This window comes from Typopeltis vanoorti, chromosome 3 (genome assembly GCF_054136105.1).
Source record: "Typopeltis vanoorti isolate ZY-2024b chromosome 3, IOZ_Tvanoo_1.0, whole genome shotgun sequence".
NCBI lineage: Eukaryota > Metazoa > Arthropoda > Arachnida > Uropygi > Thelyphonidae > Typopeltis > Typopeltis vanoorti.
Window position 1 is genome coordinate 30,728,057 of NC_143551.1, and position 24,793 is coordinate 30,752,849.

The 24,793-nt window shown below is 36.4% G+C and overlaps 1 protein-coding gene across 2 annotated transcripts in view; it reads right to left on the reverse strand.

Moving 5' to 3' along the window:
• Positions 1-323: 323 nt before the first annotated feature.
• LOC150108019 (large ribosomal subunit protein mL62-like) overlaps positions 324-24,793 on the reverse strand; it is a 104,894-nt gene continuing 80,424 nt past the window's right edge. For both annotated transcript variants that reach the window (XM_090415519.1, XM_090415518.1), the window contains exon 6: positions 324-535. In XM_090415519.1, the coding sequence (XP_090271645.1) occupies positions 445-535 (91 nt within the window). In that variant the 3' untranslated portion in view covers positions 324-444. The remainder of the gene's footprint in view (positions 536-24,793) is intronic.

Sequence of the window (24,793 nt, forward strand, 5' to 3'; positions counted from 1 at the left end):
ATACTAATGATCTTTACTTTCTCACTCTTCACTCTCGCTTCTTCAAGCAACCTTTTCATATCCTTTCTCATACAATTTATTACTAGTTAAGTCATTGGTACCTACCAGAATTACTACCTCTTTTGCTTTTCTTTTGTTTTTCAATTGCTTGCACTATATTTTAAAATTTTTCTGTGGGAAATCTTGAAATTATAACCTGCTCATCAGTGGCATGTTATAATGCTTAAAGTCTGCTATAAAAAGTGTTTAAACACTTCCATAATAGAATCAAAAGAACGTGATATGCACATTTTTCTTTGAAAAAACACATGCGCTTCAACTACTCTTTGTACAAAGAACAATTTTATTCAAGAAATGAGACTTTTCACCTAAAGGCATGTTAATTTTTTATGGCTGTAGCAGGTTGAGAAATAAATTAGAAGAGAACTGTTGACAGGAAGCTGGTTACAAATAAATTTCTGGAGGTCTCCTATAAGATTTAATTAATGACCGCATTCGTTTCTGATGTAGTCTTTGCACAGCTGCCTTTGCTTTCCTTGTAATAAAAAAAAATAAGAATTAGCTGGATATGAAAATAAACCAAAATTAAACTTAACATAAAAAATTTAAAGCACAGATCAGTCTTCTTGCAAATGAAAGTTATTTTATGCTATTACAGGGTTTAGTTGTAGAATTTACAATATTATCTTCAAATTAAAATGGAAAAAAGTTAGTTTAGCTAATTTAAATCAGATAGTTGATGTTTTAAGGATACTTGTGACATAAGACTGAATGATAAATGCACGTAAACACAAGAAAGATATTTAATTAACCAGATATTTCGGTCTGGAAATAGCAGACCATCCTCAGTGGTATTACAAGAACAGTTATAAAAAATACAAGCTAGAATATTAACAATAGATCGTAAATAGAACAAGCCGTGTGATGTTATATCACTAAGTATGAAACGGAATATTTTGAAGTAGAGACATGATTTAAAAAAAAAAAAAAAAAAAAATTAATGAGTAATCTTGATTAGACTTTCCCAGATTTTTGATATAGATCTTGATTAGACTTTCCCAGATTTTTGATATAGATATACAGTCATTATGATTCAGGTTGGGACGATGGAGCAAGGCCTCCATGCTTTCCTTGAACAAACGTTCAAACCTATAATGGGATCTATGTAAGAGGCGAGTCCTTGATCAAAAGATGTTGTGGTCAGTTTCAATCCCATGCTGAGCCAATCCAGACTTTTCAGGTTTGTTGTGAAGAATGGAGGATTGATGTTCTTGGATTCTTTTTTCAAGAGAACGTCCAGTCTGTCCAAAATAGGATAGATCACAGTTGCATGGAATTTGATAAACTCCAGGAAGAGATAAAGTTGAGTGTTTGTCTTTAGGAGAAGGAAAATGAGAAGACAATTTGTTAATAGGTGAATAAGTAGCTGTTAAATCATATTTCTTTAAAATTCTTGCGATAGGTTCTGAAATACCAGAGATATAAGGAATTGGCACTCGACGTATTGAAACTTTGTTTTGTGGAGGATTATAAGAATTGAGATGTTGAGTACTTTTTTCAGAAAAGCCATTGAGTATCATGTGTTGTTGGATAGTAAAAAGTTCTTTCTGTAGATAATCAAAGGTAGAACAATTAGTTTTTGCTCTTCTGATGAGGCATTTTATAATTCCTGTTTTTTGACATGGATAATGGGCTGATTCTGGAGTTTATCAAATTCCGTTCAACTGTGATCTATCCTATTTTGGACAGACTGGATGTTCTCTTGAAAAAAGAATCCAAGAACATCAATCCTCCATTCTTCACAACAAACCTGAAAAGTCTGGATTGGCTCAGCACGGGATTGAAACTGACCACAACATCCTTTGGTCCAAGACTCACCTCTTACATAGATCCCGTTATAGGTTTGAACGTTTGTTCAAGGAAAGCGTGGAGGCCTTGCTCCATTGTCCCAACCTGAATCGTAATGACTGTATATCTATATCAAAAATCTGGGAAAGTCTAATCAAGATTACTCATTAATTTTTTTTTTTTTTTTTTTTCAATCATGTCTCCACTTCAAAATATTCCGTTTCATACTTAGTGATAGTGATATAACATCACGTGGCTTGTTCTATTTTAAACGATCTATTGTTAATATTCTAGCTTGTATTTTTTATAACTGTTCTTGTAATACCACTGAGGATGGTCTGCTATTTCCAGACCGAAATATCTGGTTAATTATAATAAATTCTTGTGTTTACGTGCATTTATCATTAAAAATCAGATATTCAATAATTTTCAGTTGTGCAATAATTAATAAATTCAATCCTAGTTCTTTGATAGTGCATTGCACAACACAAACTACCAAAACTTATACCTGCAGTTTTTTCTAATTCACAATTTGATTAACTCCACAGTCTGCAAAAATCATTCCAGTTGACTTCTGACACACACACACCTTTCCTACTTTTTAATAACACTCAAATCTCCAGACAACAATCTTGAAACAACTTAACTCCATTCTTTTTTGACATAAATATATTACAAAGTATTGCCTCCTCGGCATCAAGAAATTAGGTTTTATCTTTCAGTTCATGCTTATTCTACATCTGAGAACAGTGCGTAGGAAAATGTCTTAAAGATGCACAAAGTAGAAAAAGTATACAAAATGGAACTAGCAGAAGAACTAGATAAGCACCAGATTGATATAATAGATTATTAAAATGAAGAAGACAAAAGCAGGTAAGATTTTTCTAAGCAACAAATACAAGATTGTATATTCAGGCAATAACAATCAGGAAAGAAAAAAAAAAATTCTGTGGGACCATATTTGTGCATATGGTCCCACAGAAGTAGCAGCAAAATTTTATAAAACTTTATAAAGTTTTAGAAAGAAAAAGGAAAGGTTGGTAGTTATTGGAGATCTAAACAACACAATAAGAAATGATTACCAAAACATACAGAAATATTCTCAGAAAATTTGGAAGAACAGAGCAAAACTTAATAAAAATGGAAAGTATCTACTGGATCTCTGTTCAGGACATGGACTAGTTATTACTAATACCACATTCAAACATAAAGAAGTGCACAATTTTTATGGAGAGAGAGAAAATGTTATTGTTGTTACTGTTGATAGCATTATTTACATGCTGGTTTGGGAACACAAGCATACAGAGGATTTGAAATTGGACTTGATCACCATTTAGTTTTCAGCAGGAAAAGTGAATATCATATTGAAAAGAAAGTGTGCAAGAAAGTTTTAAAAAGAAAAGTTGAGTCGCTTTCAGAGATGAACTGTAAACTCCAACACACAAATACACAAGGAGTATTCAAGAAAAAATTACTTTGAAAACAAGAACCAAACTATGAAGATTCAGTGACAGACCCTGAAGAAAAGATTACTTGATTCAGTCAGAGAGGCATGTGGTGAGGTCTGCAAGGATTGAAAAATCAAATTAAAGAGTCAATGAAGGAAAAGGAGACAGCATATCAAAAGTTCCTGGCAAGTAAGTCAGCTCTGAGAGAACACTAAGAAAAATGTAAGAACGTGAAGCACTGCACTGCATAAAACTAGCTTAACAAAAATCATGAGAAGACTTTGGTAAGAACATAGAAAATGAATATCATCAATAAATGTTTCATCAACAATCACAATACAAGCCAAAAAATTTGGACCTGATTTCTCAAAATGACCCAAAATTTCTTGAGATGACAGCACACGTTCTCTCTTTTGTTCGGCATTCAAACATTTGGGGACCTACTTCACTGTGAGCTTCTACATTTACAGATGCTGGTGGATAATGATCCCAACTCATTCCCTGGATATCCCCAGAGTCTTTGCAATGTTTTCAGCTGGTATTCGACTATCACCAAGGGTCATGGCATGCACCGCATCAATATGGAAGGTCTTCCTGACCTGGAGGCATCTGTTGTCTCAGGATGCCCATTTTTAAACTTGGCCACCCATCTGGCAACTGTTGAATATGCTGGGGGTTAAGCCCCCTAAAGTCTCGCACAAAGTTTAACGAATCTCAGTTGCAGACTATTCTTGCAGCACGAAAAACTTATGATGGCCCGCATCCCTTTGTCTTTGAATTTCAAAACCTCTGACGTCTTCTTATATATCCTAAAAGAAAAAGAACAAATTATTGTGATTTGTAATCATTTGCTCTTTGAGGCCCCCCCCCAAAGGTATCTCCACATGGTGAGTGGGGCTGGTGTGCTTTGACAATCCAGTGGGCATGTCTGTGGTTGCTTAGCAACTAGAAGGGCCACCCAAGCTGGGCAGGTCTCATTTGGGTAGGAGTCAGAGTAAGCAAGATATCCTGGAAGTGGACAAAAGCACATTCCAGTACTGGCATGACGCTGAAGATATGCAACATCACCAAAGGGCTCATGTCCAGACAGCTATTTGGCATGGCTGAATCAGTGTTATTGGTAATAGCTCTGTGGCAGAAAAGGCAAAGGAAAACCACTCTACTATCCTCCTGACAGCCATAGCCACATTGAAGAATGATGATAAAAGTGGGGCAGCTACCAGCCTTGCAAACCAAAGTAGTACCTCCAGGCACAGAGGGAATAGGAACATGCACTCCCGATCTCGACACCTACTGAGAACTTACAACATTCAAACAACTAATACATTTCTCTGCAACAATCCAACTATGACCAGAAAGCACCAATTGATAAAATTACTGGTACTTGGAATGTACAAGGATTATTACATACAGGCAATCTGGACATAGTGCAAAATGAAAAGAAAAGACTAAACATCAATATACTAGAAAATGCAGAAGCATATTGGAAAAACAAGGGATACTTTACATCACAGCTAGGCAATACCATTTATTTTGCTAGACATGATTCTATAAGCAGAAACAGAGTAGCAATAATTGTCAAAAAATGTACATGCAAATTAGTGTTGAGCTACAACCCTATAGGATATCCTTAAGGATTGACTAATCTAATACCAATCACACACTTACAAATTTACACCCCTACAAGTGATGCAGACAAAGATACCATTGACCTCTTCTACAGGGATCTGAATTTAGCCATAGATGCAATACTGAAAAGGGACATTTTGATCATTAAGGATGACTTCGATGCAAAAGTTGGAAAAGGGATGGAAGACCACAAGACAGTCCTGGGATCCCAAAATGAAAGACTGATCTATTTTTGTATAGAAAGAGAACTTATAGTTACTAACACCTTCTTTAAGCAACATAAATGGAGACTATACACCTGGAAACAGAACAAAGAACCAAATTGATTATATTCCTATTAACAAAAGATGGAGGTCTATGGTGAAAAATGTTAAAGCATTTCCCAGAGCTGATTGTGGCTCTGATCATCAACTCCTCATTGCTGATATGAAAATACATTTGAAAACAAATAACATAACATATCCACCCATATTGGACTTCACAGGAATTACCGAGACACATAGCATTAAGAAAATAAATTTCTAGAACTAGGAATTACACTGATGAAACAATCCCAGAAGAACTATGGGATAAAACTAAAATAATATTACTGGAAACTGTAAAGTCAACATTGCCCAAAAAATCCAGAAACAGCACACCATGGATATCAAATGAAACTAAGTCAAAAGAACTTTCAACAGAAGATGACAGGCAGATCTATAGCTAGTTATCCAAGCTCATCAAAAAAAATTTGCATTAAAGATAAAAACAACTTTATCAACAATATATGCAGAGAAATTGAAGATCAGTCAAATCAATAGAAAATTTAAACCAAAGTATTCAAGTATAGCGGATGCCACCAATCGTATTCTTATTGATCCAATGGCCATTCCTTAACACCCCAACCGGCCAGAACGTGTGTGTGTGTCCAGATAAATCTGGATACGATTCTGTAACACCTATTGAATAACATGGATAAGAACTGCTAGAACTGGTCTCACTATTTCATCCACCTCGGCCGGTAGAGGTTAATAGATGGTAAGACTATTGCCCAAATCTATATAAAGATAATTCAGTCTCATTCAACAAAGAAAACACCAGAGACTTCCAAAAAGGACCTTACATTTTAAAAGAAGTTGTAGAAGCTCTAAAAAAAAATTCAGAAAGGGAAAACCCTGGGACACAACCAAATACTAAGCAAACTTCTTGCATGTCTAGGACCAATAGGCATTGAATCAGAAAAATTTGTGATAAAATCTGGGAGATGAGAGATTGGCCTGATGATTAGGTGAAATCCATTTTTATCCCAAAACACAAAAAAGGAAATGTCAACAAATGTAATAATTATAGCACAATAGCCTTGATCTTACATGCAAGCAAAATTCTTCTCTATCTATATTATTAAAGAAAAACTTAATATGCCAAGCGACAACTTCCTGCAGAACAAGCAGGTTTTAGAAAAGGACATGGAACCAGTGATCAAATATCTAATCTAAAGCACTTGGTTGAAAAGACTCAAAAATTTAATATTCCCTTGTATATGTGCTTCATTAATTACACTAAAGCATTTGACTGTCAGGTGGGAGGACCTGTGGAAAGTAGTAAATTTATGAAAGTAAAATGGGCATCCCAGAACATTTGACACGCATTTTAAAACAGTACAAGAGGAATCAGGATGTGGTGAAGATGGATGGATGGAAAAACATCTCAGTGCTTAAAAGTCTAGAAAGGTGTGAGACAAGAATGCATATTCTCCCCTGAATCTATACCCTCTGTCCAAAAAGAAACCGAACTTTTCGAAAATAAATGAAACTAGTGCCGCCACCTGCTGTATCTTTTTGTTGTCGAAAGCGGCAACCTTCATTAGTGTTGTGTCAACTGTTTATGACATTTTTTTCATTAGAAGCCGAGTTATAGTGACAGTGTGGTTTGACGAACGGTCGGAAAACGAGTTTCAAACAGAGAGCTGAGATTGACTTTTGTGTTAAACTTGGTAAACGTTTTACTGAAGCGCATCAAATGCTTCAAAAAAGCATATGGTGATGAATGCTTATCCCGTACTCAAGTTTATGAGTGGTTTAAGCGATTTCAAAGTGGTCATGAGACGCTTGAGGACGATGAAAAGCCGGGCCATCCAAAAATTGGACTGAGCGAAGTTAACAACAAAAAAGTGCGTGATTTCATCAAAGAAAGCCCAAAATCGTCCATGAGATTGATTGAAGATGAATTGAGGGATTCCAAAATCAACTGTGCACAACATTTTGACCAAGAGTTTGGGTCTTTGTAAATTGAATTTGCAATTTGTTCCCCACAAGTTGACTGACGACCAAAAAATGTATCGAATTGAACACTACAAGGACCTCATTAAAACCGCTCATAAGGACTCAAACTTCTTTGAAATGATTGTTACTGGTGATGAAACACGATGTTTTAAGTATGAGCCCGAAACAAAGCACCAGAGTGCTGAGTGGAGACGCCAGAAGAGGGGCATCCAAAAAAATGTTGCTTCAAGAAATCAAAAGTAAAGACAATGCTGATTTGTTTCTACGATTCCAAGGGCATTATCCACAAAGAATTCGTTCCGCCTAGCCAAACAGTCAATGGCGAGTTTTATCTTGAAGTTTTGAAGCAATTGACAGCGAGAATTCATCAGGTACGGCATGAATATCGTGGTGCAGGCAGCTGGTCACTTTTGCATGATAATGCACCATCTCATCGTTTGAACATTGTGAGACAGTTTTTGAGCAAAAACCAAGTTTGTGTGTTGGATCACTTGTCATATTCACCTGATTTAACACCCTGTGACTTCTTTCTCTTCCCCTGACTTCATTTGCCAATGAAAGGAAAGCAATACAACACCACTGAAAACATTCAGGCGGCAGTAACCACAACCCTCAACAGCATCCCAAAAACCGATATAAAAAACTCATTTAATGAATTAATTGACCGTGCCAAATGCTGTATCGAAGCTGAGGGAGAGTATATTGATTGAAATAAATGATTTGAATATTTATAATTGGCCTGCGTTTTATTTTCTACCAAAAGTTCAGTTTCTTTTTGGAACAGAGGGTGTATGCAATCTTTATGGATAATGCATTATGAGAAAGGCACTTAACAGATATGATAGTTGTTTCTCAGTTGGTGGCAAAAAAGAAAAACAATCTTAGGTATGCTGCTAACACCATTCTTACTGCCATCAGCAAAGGAGAACTGGAGACCCTTGTTAAAAGAGTTGAATGGGAAAGCCTGAAATATGGTTTAAGAATTAATCGTGATAAAAAAAATACATGGTCATAGATGAAAATGACAATTTTGCCCACAACACTGATTTCAACAGAGTGGATGAATTCATTTCCCTTGGAGCTCTAATAAGCATCAAGAGTAGATGTCAACCGGAAATTAAAAGAATTACCATGGCAAGATCAGCAATGGTGCAACTGAAGAAAATATGGAAAGACAGAAACATTTCTATCCCCGCTAAATCAATACTGGTCAATAACCTGGTGTTTTCGATGTTCATTTATGGTGCTGAGTCTTGGACACTCAGCAAGAAAGCTATGGACAAGATAAATAGCTTCAAGATGTGATGCTGGAGAAGGATGTTGAGAGTCTCCTGGATAAACAAAAGGTCTAATGAAAGTATAAGTCAACTAAAAATCAAGAGGCAGGTATGTGACATTGTAAATGAAACAATTCTCAAATATTTCAGTCACATTTCAAGACATGAAAATGACGTGGAAAAACTTATCATCCAGGACAATGAAAAAGAGGAAGCCCAAGACCGAGATGGTTGGACCAGATTAAAAAGAACACTGGACTTATTTTGAAGTTGGCAACTGCTGTAGCAAAATACAGAAAGAAATGGAGATATTGTGACTAGGGTCACGAATCCTCAGATGAGAAGATTGAGCAATGCAATTACAATTTGATGAAACATCAGGGTTAAAGGGTTTTAAGATGCATTCTTTTTTGTGGTTATATCAGTTGCTTTAATATAATTTTTAATATCAGCCCCCCCCCCCCTCATACACTACTTCTCTGCAAAGTTTCCTAAATTTATTGATGGACTTGTCCCAACGATAGATCAGTTTATCAATACCAGTACTGAAGAAATCCATGCCCACATCCAGTAACCAACATCGCACTGCCTGATGAACTTCCCCATCTGCAATAAATGTCTTCCAGAAAGGTGTTTCTTAAGGGGGCTGAACGAATAGAAGTTTGAAGGCAGTAAGTCTGAGCTGTAGGGGTAGGGTATGTGGCAAAGTTTCCCAATGATTACAGCACAACCACTCACAAGTGGTGTGTGTGTGGGGGGGGGGGGGGGGAGATAGCACTGTCATGCACCAAAAGCATGCCGCTTATCAGGAGTCCTGATTGTTTGTGTTGAATATTGACTTGCAGTTTGTCCAATGTTGCACAGTAAAGCTCTGCATTGATTGTTCCTCCCTTCGGCAAGAAGTCCACCAACAGAAAGCCTTGGCAATCCCAAAAAACTGTGGAAATGACTTTTTGGACAGTAGGAACAGTTTTCACTTCTTTGTGCACAGAAGATTGTGGATGTTCCCAGGTCACAGAGTCATGTGACCTAGGAACCCATGTTTCATCTCCTATGACTAGGCAAGTAAGAAAATCCTTGCGTTTATCACTGTATCGCAACAAATTCTCCAGGCCCATCCCCATGCATGTTGCCTTGTGCTTCACTGACAACTGTCAGGGCACCCAGCAGGAACATACCTTTCGAAAGCCAAGAACATCTGAACAGTTTCATAAAAGATGGACTTACACAAGTTCACCACCTGTTGTTTTTAAAGTGATGCCACAGGTATGTTTAAAGATTGAGGAATCTTTTCTTTTTAGATGTTCTAGTTTTCCGCTCGCCATCAGGTGAACTAATTACTTCCATTTATCGAAAGCCTACTTTCACTGGATGCTACATTCAACAGCAATCTGCTCACCAGCTCTCACAGAAGACTGGAATTATAAAAACTTTAGCACAACATGCTCACACTATATGTTCTATGCCTCAACAATTACATCAAGAACTCTTAAATATGAAACTCGATGTATTCTCAGGAAGGACCACACAATAGCTTTTTTTTAATTTCTATAATCCTATCTCAAATAAAGAAACAGTAGGTCGAATTCCAATTCCATACATTTCTGGTGTCTCAGAATCCATTGCCAACATTCTTAAGAAGTACAATTTAGTGGCTACTTTTCTATTAACAAATTGTCATCATGCCAGCTTGGTTGGCCGAGTGATTAGTGCATCTGCTCTCCAGCCAAAAGAATGCGGGTTCGAATCCCGCCATGGGCATGGATGTTTGTGATTGTCTGAAAATACTAAATATAGGTGGGCTGTAAATATAGCTGTGGTTTGTTGTAGTTGGTGGAGACAGAGTTGTAAAGTAGGTACCCTTCCTCAGTGAGTCTTTGGACTCCCCGGAGGTGTTACGTAATAATAATAAAGATAAATTCTCTTCCTGGCATTTACCAAGTTCCTTGTGTTCTTACTTCAGACAAACTGGATGGATGCTCAAAATAAAAAAGAGAATACTAGAACATCTATCTTACATTAGCAACAGGAAATCTGGATTGGCACAGCATGGAATAGATACAGATCATAATATCCTACGGTCTGAAACATGCTTACTTCATCTGCATCGCTATAAATTTGAACTTTTGTTTAAAGAAAGGGCTGAGGGCTTACTTCACCATCCAAACTTAAATCAGAACAACTGCCTCTGAGAAAGTCTTATTCTAATCACTAAAGTTTTTTAAATGCAGTTAATAATTAACAATACAATATTTCCTCAGTTTTACCACTGCATTGTTTTATATATAACATTACATAGCTGTTATTGTTTCAAATCAATCCATCCAGTTCACTTTCTACTTGTAATCAACTATCATTGTCACTCCTGATAGCCTGTAATATTTTTACTTATTTCCTTGTGTTTATTCATGTGAATTAAAGAAATCTCTGATGGCACAAATATCTCTTTAAAAAAATAAAAAAAAAGTAGCTGTAAAATGGTGCCAAATACAAGAACCAGATCACTCACAAGCACAGCGTAGTCGAGAACAAAGCTCACAAAGCAGATTATTAGTTAAACAACATAAGAATTACAGAAAGTCAAGCAGTGTTTACAGGAACATAGAAAGGATAAGAAAGTTAAGCAGCAAAGCATGGAATAAATCAGGTAGGTAATGTTGATTGTAAAAAGAAACATGTTATTTGGTATAGTGACTATTATGAAAGATGCTATTGATGAGTGGGTTATAATTTGAAGTTTTCCCAGAGCAAAAATTAAAAATATATCACAAGCAATCGAAAAAAAGAACTGAAAAGCCAAAGAAATTGTAATTGTAGCAGGTATGAATGACTTAACTAGTGATAACTTCAGTAAAAGAATTGTAGGAAGAAGCAAGAATAAACAGTAAGAAAGTGAAAATCTAGGTAATATACTTATGATTTTCACTTTCTCACTTCAATATCTTTAGAATGATGACCTACACATAAATGCCTTTGGTATTAGGAGTCTTGAGAAATGATTAATTGGTATGAAACCTAAACAGTCGGGGAAACTAAATTATGATAGAAGGAATGGTGAGAATCTTTTGTATTTTTTTTGTGTTTATCTAGTTCATACTTATCAATCACTTGCAAGGAACGAGATAAAAACAGATCTGCAAGTTGTCCAACTTTATCATGCAGATTAAAAAAAAAAAAAAAGTGCATGCAGGTAACTTATGTCTATACATGAATGCTAGAAGTATAAGAAACAAAGGGATAGAATTTGTTGCCTAGGTGAACATTTGTGACAGTTATAGGCATTAGTGAGACCTAGCTTGTGGAGGAATTCATGGCTTATGGACTGTAATATTAGTCAAAGTTTTCCATGTGGCAATGAGTATTAAGTCATCTGATGTGAGGGGGGGGGAGTCTAATAAGATCAAATACACAGTGGAGTGTTGCTACAGATATTGTTGATCAGTTATAAGTGACAAAGAAATGCATTACCAAATAAAGATGACAGGTGAAAAATGAGTAATCATAATTGGGAACTTTAATAATTATCCAAACAGTGATTTGGTAGCAGTGAAATCTGATGATAAGAATGAAACTGAATTTATTGAGTTGTGCGACAACTTCCTCAATCAGCATGTGACAGAATTAACGTGAGGTCAAAGAGTATAAGATCTGATTACAGTGTTAGAACAAGTTTCAGTTAAAGACATATCTATTTTGCTTCCAGTTGGTGATAGTAATCATGCAGTACTAACTTGGGAAGTGGCGAAGTTTATGAATGTTCCATTCAGAAAAGGTTACATGCTGAACTACAAAGCAGGAAATTATTACCGAGGAGAATGCTGAATTCTGCATCATGGTATCAGTTGTTGGATGGGTAGGAGGATATTGACAGTTCATGGGAAGCATTTAAAAAAATACTTAAATGATGCAATATTGGAATGTGTCTCTAGAATTCAAAGAATAAATAGGATAGGGAGTGAAATGGATGTGAAATTTTATTAATCAAGATATTCGTGAGAAAAAAAATGTGAAAGGAATACCATGTGCATGAGGATAATATCAGTTATGAAAATTATAAGAAACAGGCTAGAAGAGTCACAACTATTGTAAGGATAGTATGAAAAGAAACTGGCTCTGCAAGCTAAACACAACCTAAAAAAATTCTATCATTATTCTGCAAACAAAAGAAAGAAAGAATAAATATGAAAGAATAACTAGTGAATACAGATGGTATGAGGATGGCAGATACTGAAGGGATTGTTCAAATAATGAGTGCTCATTTGCTAAAAGATATCAGCCTGATGTATGCAACATTGAGCTCACTACTACTTCACTGGATGAAGAAACTGAAGTGTATGAGGAGGAGGTATTAAAACTGTTGCACAACTGAATTTGCACAAATGCAGAAAATTCCACAGTTATAATGGTTTACAATGGTGAACCCATTGTAAAAGGGTGGTGCAAAGATTGATATATTCAACTAGCAGGAGTAGTAGTGAAGATTTTGGAAAAGTTGGTTAGGGCTCAGAGAGAATCTCTACTTTCAAACGAATAGCATGGGTTTACTAAGGGAAGTTCATGTTTGAGCAACTTGCTCACATTCTATAATAATATTACCTTGAGTTAGACAAAGGGAATGGATGCACAATGACACTTTTGGATTTTGCTAAGGCTTTTGACAGAATGCAGCATGTGAGACTGTTGTATAAACTGGAGAACACGGCACTGAATTATAAAATATTGCCACGAAGAAAAGGATGGCTGACTGAGAGATATCAAAAAGTAGTATATGGGGGATGCGGGTTGGTAAAATTTAAGGAATCCAATAGTGTCCCACAAGGAACAGTCATTATCAGATTCCTGATAATCAGGAATGCAGCCAATAAGCAGTACTTGCAGAATGATTTAAATACGCTGTAATTGGGCATGTGAAAACGGCTATCAGTTTAATGTTAGTAAATATAAAGTCATGCAGTTTGTTCTGATGAGATATCCAATATCATATCATATTGGTGGAATTATGATAGAAGAAACTGATTGTGATCTTGGAGTTTTAGTAGATTAGAAGTTGTAGTTCAAGGGCCACATAACAAATGTAACTCAGAGGATAATTGAAATGCTAAAACAAACCTTGACATGTTAAGATACGGATGTCATTTTGTCTGTTTACAAGGCCTTGATAAGACATCACTTGGGCTATTGTGCGCAGGTCTGGTTTCCATGATGAGTGATACCAATAAAGGTAGGTTTCCGATAAACACTGGTTGACAGAGTATAGAAAGCTGTGCAAGTAAGAAGGATGTTCAAGAATAGTAAACTACTAGCACATTTTATTTTTTCATGGTGAATTGAATATGTGGGTGAAAACTATTGATCTGATATAGGACGGTAAGTTCATTTTCAGAATGAGGCCAAACAGCAAACCTCTGTCTCCATCCTTGAAATAAAAATGATATTGGGAATATAGCTATCATACCTGTATCCCTGACTCCCTGGAAGTTTCTTCTCTTAATAATAATAATCTGTGACTTGTCTTTTTTTATATTTATCCTGTCCATAAAAGGTGGTTAATCTGCAGTACATTAGTACTGTGGGTAGGATGAGGACTTTTTTTAAATTGATTTGTTACATAATGTGGAAACACTCTTCTCTAGGGACCATACATGCAACTTGATGATGCCACTTTGAGCCTGAATATCTCATTCTGGAAGGATTCTTCATTTATATGGCCTTCCAAAAATCCATAAAGAGGATTGTCCAGTAAGCCTCACAGTGAATTGTATTGACTCTTCCAAATATAGATCTGCTAAGTACTTTCACATCTATTAACTGTCCATATTGGACAATCCACATCGTTCATCAAGAATTCAACTTATTTTCTTGAAAAAAATCAAGAATATTCAAATACAAGTCAGATATTTTATTCAGTTTTGACATTGTTTTGCTATTACCAACTTTCTATTATCTGATTATTGGTTTTCTATATAATGATTTTTCAATTTGTTATACAATCTGGATATTTCAGCAGAATAAAAAAGATATATAAACAGATTGAAGCCACAGCCATGGATAACCTTCTGTCTCCACCCTTGGCAAAATACTTTGCCAAGGATGGAGACATATTCAGATGCTCCTGAATGGAATTTCATTCACAGATTTTGGGGACCCTGCAAATCCTTCAAGATAAAGATGACATTTACCCAGTCAGAATGTTCAAATGTTGAATGTATAATCACAAAAGATGGTCTATTTATAAGGTGTCTCTGATGTTTTTTGCTTTTGGTTGATGTGCAAATAGTTTCTATACTAGATCTTGGATTGTTGAGGGACCTATGATAAACTTGAGGATGAAACTCGCATAAGGAGAGTGAAAGAAAGAGAGTCATCAAAAGTTTATCATGGGCCTCTCAACAATCCATGACACCATAGAAACGATCTGCTTGCTAGTTCTCTAACTAGCAAGCAATGACTGTGCTCAGAAGTGGAATGCCAGGCAACTCCAGATAACATACTGGTACCACAGCAAGTTTTGGGACCTGTTTCTGGACTACAGGAAAGGAGATTTACTTCATCACCAATCTTGCAGGCAAGCCCACTAGCCTAATGATCTTGTCCAAACCATCCAGAACTACCTGCTATATGCAAAAGCAGAGCTTACAGGATTAACAGCAAACACATCAGAGGATAGAGTGAAGAGCAGTAGAAGAAAAGAATAAAGATAAAAAATAAAAATGGCCATGGCCAGTACCATCACTAGGGGACTCTCCACTACAAAAAGATGCTTGCCACTTGCTTTCTTGGCTGAATTAAAGTTTCTTAGCCTCTTTCAACGAGTCTTAAAAATTTGGCTCTTAATTTATTTATTTATTTTATTTATTTTTTTTTTTTAGTGTACATATTTGATGAAGACATTTAGAAGTTCTATGAAAAGAATAAACAAAGATGAAATATGAAAAGGGCCAGTACCATTACTGGGGGATACTCTATACCAAGGGGGATTGCCACTTGCTTTCTGGCTGAATCAAAGTTATTTCGGCCTCTTTCAACAAGTCTCCAAAATCTGGCTCCTAATTTAAAAAAAAAAGTTTTTTTCTTCTTGAAAGTAACATATTTGATGAAGAGAGTGAGAAGTCCTATTGAAAATCTGCAGACTGTTTTGGACTGCCTACCAAGAAAAGATGTACTTTATCTTAGGAAACTTCAGTGCAAAAATGGGAGAGCGTATGACAGTTAGGCCCAAGTGTAGCAGGTTTGATCTGGAGAACACAACACCTGTGGTGAAAAATTTAGAATTTGCCCATGCTAACAGATTAGTCATTACAAATAACTGCTTTCAGAAGAATCCACAACAAGCCTATACTTGGACATCTAACATCGACAGGTAGACACCAGATTGATTTACATCCTGACACTCAAGCAGTGGAAAGCAAGCATCTTAGATGTACATATATACGTACTTGTCCTGGAGCAGACTGTGGTACACACCACAGTTAGTAAGAGCCAAAATAGCATTGAGACTCCAAAATCTTCCATGTCAAGCCCTAGACTGGATGTCAGAGTAATCCCTAGTGGATTCACAGAAGACACATCGACACACGTTGGGTACTCTTTTGAAGACTAGTGAGGAGAACACAGTTGAAATGCTTTGAGAAGGAATCAAGGTCATAATATTGAAGGTGTAGCCAAGAAGTATCTAGGCCCAATCAAAAGATTAAGAACCCCATGGATATCAGATTCAACACAGGATCTGATCGAAAGGAGGCATTTGAAGAAAAACACTGAGACTGAAGAATATAAAAGATTACAGAAAGATCAGAAAAGCCATCAGGCAGAAAAAGAAAAATTACTATGCTAACAGATGTCAAGAGGTAGAGTTCCAAATAAGGAGGCAGTTATAAAAGGATGTTTTGTTTAGTTTGTGATCTTAAGCACAAATTTAACTCTAAACTGAATGTTATCAAAGACAGGTGGAGCTGTACTAACAGAGGAACTGGAAATCAGAAACAGATGGAAAGAGTACTGTGAAAAACTGTACAGCAGGAGAAAAAAAAAGGAAAATTTGGAAGAGCTCTCTCATCAGGAAAACTCCGATTTGGAACCTCTTCTACTAGGCATGAGGTTGAAAGGGCAGTTAAACAGCTTAATAACAAGGCCCCAGGTGCAGATAGAATTCTCAGCAGAGTTAAGGTCACAGGGGATAGAGGGATAAGAATTTCATCAATGCATTGCAGGGATATGGGAGATAGGATCATGGTCTGTGGACTGAAAATTTTCATACCACTGCACAAGAAGGAAGATATAAAGGATTGCAAGAAATAAAGAACTATTAGCTTAATTGCTGATGCAAGCAAGATTTTATTCAAGATCATAGGATGAGTCCAAAGTTGAGGTGGGGATGCCTGAGGAACAAGCAGGTTTCAGGATAGGCAAGGGTATCAGAGACAGATCATTGAAAAATATAAAGAATTGAGACCCCTATTGTAAATGTTTCATAGATTACTCCAAGCTTTTGGGTGTGTAAAATTGTGGGAGGTAATGAAAATAATGGGTTTTCCTTAACACAATCCAATATCTGCTCAACTCCACAGTAAAAGCAGGTGTTGGATGAACTGATTGGTTTCAGGTAAGCAGGGAAGTTAGGCAAGGATGCCTACTTTCTCCTCACCTGTTTAGTATCTATGCTGAAGACATCATACATGTGGCATTGGATGAGCTTAAGACAGGAATTAGGATAGGTGGCAGATGGATCAGTACTCTGAGGTATGCTTGATGATATAGTACTCCTTTGTAATGATAAAGAAGACCTATATAAAGAATTGCTGTTCAGAAGACATTAGAAGATTAGGAATGGCTAAAATAATGGTCAAAGACTTGTCTAAAATATGGAAGCATGAATGAATCTGTCTCCACAGGAAGAAATCTGAGGATTCCAGATGCAGCTGTTTTTTAAATAGCCACTTATGGATGTGAAACTTGGAACCTTGTTGAGAATATCAGACAATGAAAGGCAGACAAATGGATGGGTGCTAGAAAGACTCGGTGTCCAAAGTATTTCAGCTTTCTTCTGTCAGTAGCTTTAAGGAGAAAAACTGAAATACTTTAGACACATCGAAAGAAAGTGTATAAAGTTTCTCAATGAGGATGGATGGTGTGTCTGGAGTGAATGGCCTCCAGAAAAGTGCTGATCATATAGCATGTGATGAAGTTCAATGAACTTATGGATGGAACATATTTGTATAGCTGCTCAAACTTTGATTCTTTGTACATATTTTTCTTTTCAATATGACATTCAGTTTCATCTTGCTCAAAACTAACTAGTGATCACTTCCTATTTCAGGTTCCCTATATACTCAAATGAGACTTTTCTTATTTTTTGTGTTTTCTCTTTATGTGAATTTATGCATGGAACATGGTGTTAGTGATGACTGATCTGGTTTATCATAGCAAATAATTTTCTTATGTTTGGAAGATAATAGTTTCTCCTGTCTGTTTACAATAGGCCAAGAACAAAATACAAAGTACTAGAAATAAATGATTAATGTTATAGTTTAATATGTAGTTTAAAAATGAGGTGACTGTTATATTTATGTATTACTCTGGTTATAGAGGATAAGAACAGTTTTGCTACAACTCTGTGTGTCAGTGGGGTGAGGGGGGGTAATGTTTTTTTTTCAAAATAGACTAAAAAATATAAACATTTTTAGTCTATTTTGGAAGAGTGGAGCTATTGGTTAAAAAAATTCGAAATAGATACTGTCACTGGAATAAACATTGACCTGGTGTTTCAATGTTTCTAGGATGTTTGTATTGCTGAGTGCATATTGATTTCCATAAATAGAGAATAATAATGAATCATTTTAAAGATGTTTGAATAAAGTACCTAGAAAGGGGAGACAGGTATTTGACTCTTTTTGTACAAATTAAGAGTAAAATGTATTTTTGGTTGCTGTATGTTTAAATGCACTGAAGATGCATCTAATGTCTAGGCCAGTGATGACGAACCTATGACATGCGTGTCAGCACTGACACACTTGAGGGTTTCAGGTGACACACCTTGGATGTTGAAAAATATTGGTATTCTGATGAAAAAACTAATTTCAATAATTTCAGTTTATTAAATTAATTGTATAATATGAATTCATAGATTGTATATCAATGTCCTATTAAATAAATAGTCTAATATGATATGTATAAGTCACCATCTATGATTAAGTAGTCAAATTTATAATGCATGTATGCAAGTGGCACATCAACAACGTCAATATTTAAAAAAAAAAGATGTTTGACACACCTGGGTAAAAAGGTTTGCCATCATTGGTCTAGGCCATTAAATCTGGTGTTAAATTTGGTAACTCGTTAAAGATTACCTTTAGCTCAATGGGCCACAGCTTACCTACATATTCATCCTAGAAGATTTATTCTGAAACACCATTTTTTTTTTTACAATTCTGAATTTTTTCTAAATTATTTAGATGTCTTGGATGTTCTACTGCAATTGAACATGGATCTCTCAGTCCTAAGGGTTAAGAGAAATCTGTTCCAAAGCAGGACATTGCAAGGGGAAAAAAGCTCATTCCATCAACAGACCAGAAAGGAAATTGGGTTAATATTCATAGGCACAAAGATTACCCCTCTGATACTACGTACAGTAATGGCAACAGGACTCTGAGAGGTCAACAGGAGTCCCAGAGAGAAAGAGAGTTGTCTTTTCTTTGTAAGGGTTTGGCTTTCTGGAATTGATACATCCAAAGTTAGGGATGCTATTGCCTAGAGTATCTGTAGTGCTCCTGTTGACACTTGAAAATCCAAGAGAAAGACAGCAATTTTTGTGCCTGACTGTACCTATATCTGCAGCAGGTCTCCAAGGTGAAACAGCCTCTAGTCAACAGAATAATGTACATAAGAGTAGTTGGCAACATAGATCCATACCTTAACAAGGATTGGCTCTCAGGACTGAGCAAGACTATGAAATGATGGAACAGTTCAGTCCCGACATTAGGGCTTCTTCATTGGGGGAGACGATTATTTGACTCTTATTATAATAGTGAAATGTATTTTTAGTAAAATAGTTCCAGATGGGCTATCTGCTACAGCTGTGCAATAGCAGATGGCCCATTGGGTAACCATTTCGCCAGTAACTAACACCTGATTCACAATTGGCATAGAACAGACGAATTCAACTGTATAATTAAAGCATCGTAATGGCTTTTTGAGAGGTGATGGAAATGTCGTGCTCTGACTGTTTTAAAGTGAAAGAATGTCAAATGCAGGTAATGCAGAAATAACTTGCACTCTTCCTGGTAACCTGTGTTAATACCTTATATTATTGTGATGTTACTGATGTATGGGAGCAGCACAGAAACAAATCACAGACATACTTGGAATGTATTTTCCTGATAGGGATAAACTCCACATCTGTTCTTTGCATCGGTACAGCAGGAGACTCATATCAGGGCTACAGAAATGGGGGGGGGGGGTCACTCATATCATGCAATCTATGTACATATACATACAAAACTTGATCAATTCTCAAATGATCATGTGCTTGTTAAACCAAGTTGGTGGACCTGATGGGAAATTATCCAGATTAGTTGTGATATGATCCATATTTAATGTAGTTTATTGTTACTCTAGTGCATACACTGGTAGTATAAGGTAGATTAAGTTAGTATAATTTAGTCTGTACAGTCATCCCTCGACTTGTGTCAGTTCGAGTTACGTCCTTTCAAAGATAATACCATGATCCCATAATGATAAATAACATTTTCGACTATACTTTCGAACAAGACGCAAGCGAGCATAAAGTAAAAAGGTTTTTATTTAGCAACAATGCATCATGAGCAGCGGCAACAGCGCATTCAGCAGCAACCTCCCTCGGCAGTCAACAGTTCTGTTGATTTTGTGTTTGAAAAATATGTTATTTGTGTATTTATTGTTGAATATTTAGCAATATGGCCCCTTCACACCCAATTAAAAAACTTAGTGAAGAATCACAGAAAAAGAGGTGAGCAATTGATCTTGAAACGAAGTTGTAAGTTCAACGATAGTGACGAAGCAATGACATAGGGGATTGGAAAAGCTATTTCCATCATACATAGAGGACCTGAACCAAAAGCATGTACCGCTAAGGCACTAATCCTCTTAGTGCCCTAGCAATTATGGTCATAGTGCTAAGTGTCTTCACTTCAAGGAGAAAGCAGGGCCCGATTACGACTATGAAATCAATGCTTATTCCGGTTGGTTCATGAGATTCGAGTAGCATTTTGCGCTGCATAATGTGATAATATATGATGAATCTGCAAGTTCCAATGAGAAGACTGCCAAGGAGTTTGTGGAGAAATTGGATAAAATTATTACGGAGGAAAATTATTTGCCACAGCAAATATTTAATATGGGTGAGACCTCCTTGTTTCGGAAAAAAATGCCCGAGTGGATAATTCATCCACAAAAAGCTAAAATCTATGCCTGGTTTCAAAGCTCTTAAAGACCGTGTTATGATTCTGTTAGGGGATAATGTGGCTGGATATAAAATGAAACCATTTGTGATATGGCACAGTGAGAATCCATAAGCCTTCAAAAACATTAGGAAGCATACTCTTCCAGTTCGTTAGCGGAGATAAAAAAAGTCGTAGATAACTCAAAAATTGTTTGTGGATGCCTTAATCAGCTGTTATGCAAGTGAAATGGAACACTATTTTGTGAAAGAAAATGTAGAATTTAAAATTTTATTAATTCTAGATAATGCTCCAGGTCATTTGTCTTATATCGGTGATCTTCACCAAGTTCAAGGTCATGTTTCTCTCTCCAGACACTATTTCATTGAGCCAACCGATGGATCAGGGAATTCTAGTAGTATTTAAGGTTTATTATCTATGGAGAACTTTTTCACAAGGCATTTCTACTAATGAAGGAAATGACCAGACTCTCATGCAATTCTGGAAAGCATTCAATATTTATCATGCTATTAAAAAAATATTGCTGTAGTTTGGGAAGAAGTGACATCTCAAAAAAGACATTAAAAAGGTTTGTGCACGATTTTGTAAGTTTTGAAAAAAATGAAGACCTTTGTAAATTGAGTGAAGAAATAATGGGCCTAGCAAACAACCTGAATCTCGAATTGAATGATAATGACATAGTTCAACTCACAGGAAGTGTCCCTAAAGAGTTGACCAACGAAGAATTGGTCGAACTGGAGGAACAACATGTTGCAGAACAGGAAGAACAAGAGGAAAAAAGAGAAACAAGGAGAGGTAGTTAAACAATTCACAATGAAGGGTCTTGAAGAAATGTTTTCTGCAGTTAGCGATGTTCTCAAAATGGTTAATGACATGGACCCCAATGTTGAACGCTACTTATTAGTAGAAAGGAAAGTACATGATGCGTTTGCTTGCTATAAACAAATTTATGATGAAAAGAAGAATAGGGATAAGCAAAGCACATTGGGCATTTTCATCAAAAAAAACAGAGGTTACACCAGAAGAGCCGCAGCCTGGTCCTTCACATAAATGTGATTGTGAGGAAGATTTGGGTGATTATTCTTCTGTTTTATATAGTGGCAGTAACGCACAGTACTTTCCTTTCTACTAATAAATATAACAGTTACAGTGGATAAGGACCCCATCAGAATCCCATCTAGCCACTGCAGTGATGCTATTTGTACCCCACACAGAACGGCAGTGCTCATCAGCGTTGCTTTTGTACTGTTATGAAATGATTGCTCTGATGATACCACTAGAGCAGAAGCACTAGTTGAAGCACAGCAGATTGCAAGGATTCATATGATAATTAGTCTGCAGTAGAGTCCACATCTAGATCATGGAACCAACAAGACCACTGGTGCTGTTTAATGTGCACACCAGCATTTGAGAGTCAATTCATAATTTTTCTATGATTATGGGTGCAGGTGCACCATGTAGTGATTAATTCATATTAAATTTGGCTCTTATCAAAGCATGCACAATTCTCTATCCATATGCCTATGGTTAGTTTTGGCTAGTTTCAAACATCAGAGCCAGATATCCAAATCATTAGTTGGATGAGAGGTGTATAATTAAACCAGCTAGAAAGAGCCAAAAGAGTACTGTACATAAATTGCTGAACCAGTATCTCAGTGGCCATTACTATGCTTTGTTTTACACTGTCCGATTCCCCTGGTCTTTGCTAGATGAGTTGGTTGCTGACCAAAACTCACACCAGATGCTACAGTTGCTACATACTTTTCAGATACTGATTTCGCTGAGGACATGGAAACAACCATCACCTTTCCTGAAGTCTTGTGACCATCTTACATCAAGTGCCATAACCTGGTGTTTGGTTTGTCCCAACAGTAGAAGTACTGCTTAGTGAAAATGACCAAGTTCTTATCCTTCTGTCCACCTTTGAGCAGGACTTCTCATCCATTTAAAGTTTGAGAAAAAGCTAAAGTGCTTTCAGCTCCAAGGCTCTAAATCAATTGCTTTATTGGATGAGACTAATTCTCTTGAGCACAAGCTAGTGTGAAAACTTCAGAGGAAACCAACCACAAGAAGACTTCATTTGTTTTTAACTTTCTGAAAACACTAAAAAGCAATATGTGAAATTAAAAAGTTGCACAAAATACAGCCACCTCTTCATATAACAAATTCACTCTCTGTATCAAACTATATCAAACTTTCTTTCACTTCACCAACAGATGGTTTAAGTGGTTCCACAGCAGATCTAGAACACCGAAAAGAGACGTTTGGTGCCAATCTCATTCCACCCAAGGCAGAGGAATAAGAGATCAAATCGCCAATGTGAGATGGATAATAGAAAGAGCACAGGAATATCAAAAGAATGTCTACCTTTATTTCCTTGACTATAGCAAGGCTTTTGACTCTGTAGATCATGTGAAACTGTGGAATGTGTTAAGAACAATGGGAGTCCCAGAGCAATTCATTATCCTTCTGAGGAATCTTTATTATAATAAGAAGCTACTGTAACAGATCTTGGAGAAACTGAGTATTTCACAATAGGTAAATTGGTGCGACAAGGATGAATTTTATCTCTGTACCTGTTTAACTTGTACAGTAAATACATTTTAAGAATGGCAGGGCTGGAGGAGTCTTCAGTTGGAATGAAAATTGGTCGAAGAAATATTAATAATTTGAGGTATGCAGATGATATCACCTTACTAGTAGAATGTAAAGAAGATTTGGAGGAACTTATTATGAAAGTTAAAGAAGAAAGTGCTAAATATGGTCTTAAACTTAACCTCAAAAAGACAAAAGTTATGGCAACATGTGAACTTAATGATTTTGAAGTAGATGGGGAGAAAATGGAAGCAGTTAACAATTTTTTGCTCCTAGGATCCCGAATTGATCAAGATGATTATTGGACTGAAGAAGTTAGAAGATTATTACTTGGAAAGAAAGCAATGACAAATTTAAGCAAGATCTTTAAAGATATTAGCCTTGCAACAAAAATCAGAATCGTGAAAGCAATAGCATTCCCTATGGTATTGTATGGATGTGAAAGAAGGAAGATAGATGCATTTGAATTATGGGTTTGGAGATACTTACTAAGAATACCATAAACTGCAAAGCAAACCAATAAATCAGTGATTTATTGGTTTGCTTTGCATAGATAGAATAAAGCCAGATTGTTCCCTCGAAGCTATGATCATCAAGCAAAAATTGTCATACTTCAGACATATTATGCAAGCAAATGACAGTCTGGAGAAGATGATGATGCTTGCTAAAATTGATGGAAGCAGGTGAAGAGCATGACCAAGAATTAGATGGGTGGATGGAGTTAAAGAAGCAACTGGAATACGCTTGGAAATTCTGAAAGATATGGTGAGGGACAGATCTGAATGGAAGGTGTATGTTCATGGAATCACCAGGAGTCGAAAACGACTCGATGGAACTTAACAACAATCAAACTACTTAAAAGTTCAATAATAAATTTGGTTTAATCCTTTATCAAGTGTAAGCAAACAAAGTTTGCACCTGAAGTATCTTCAGGACTGAGGCAACTCGTGGTAAATGTGGACCAAGCTCTCATCACTCCTTGTCTCAGTATCTCCCATAATGCAAAACACATCTCCTTGCGGACATGTATAATGCTATGCATTAAGGGAAGGGCCACTACCCAGACCGGTTTCGACCTTTATTGAGGTCTCTTCAATGGGAGCCAGACCCAGAAGTGGTGATACTAAGGCAGACACAATGGAGAAGTCATATTTACCTAAACGAGTTGCCAAAAGGTGTACCACCTTATTACGAAATTACTCTGGATTTAGAGAAAGATGTTTGAAGTTTTTTCCCACTTGGTTAGACTATAATAAATTTAGTTTAATCCTTTATCCAAGTGTAAGCAAACAAAGTTTGCA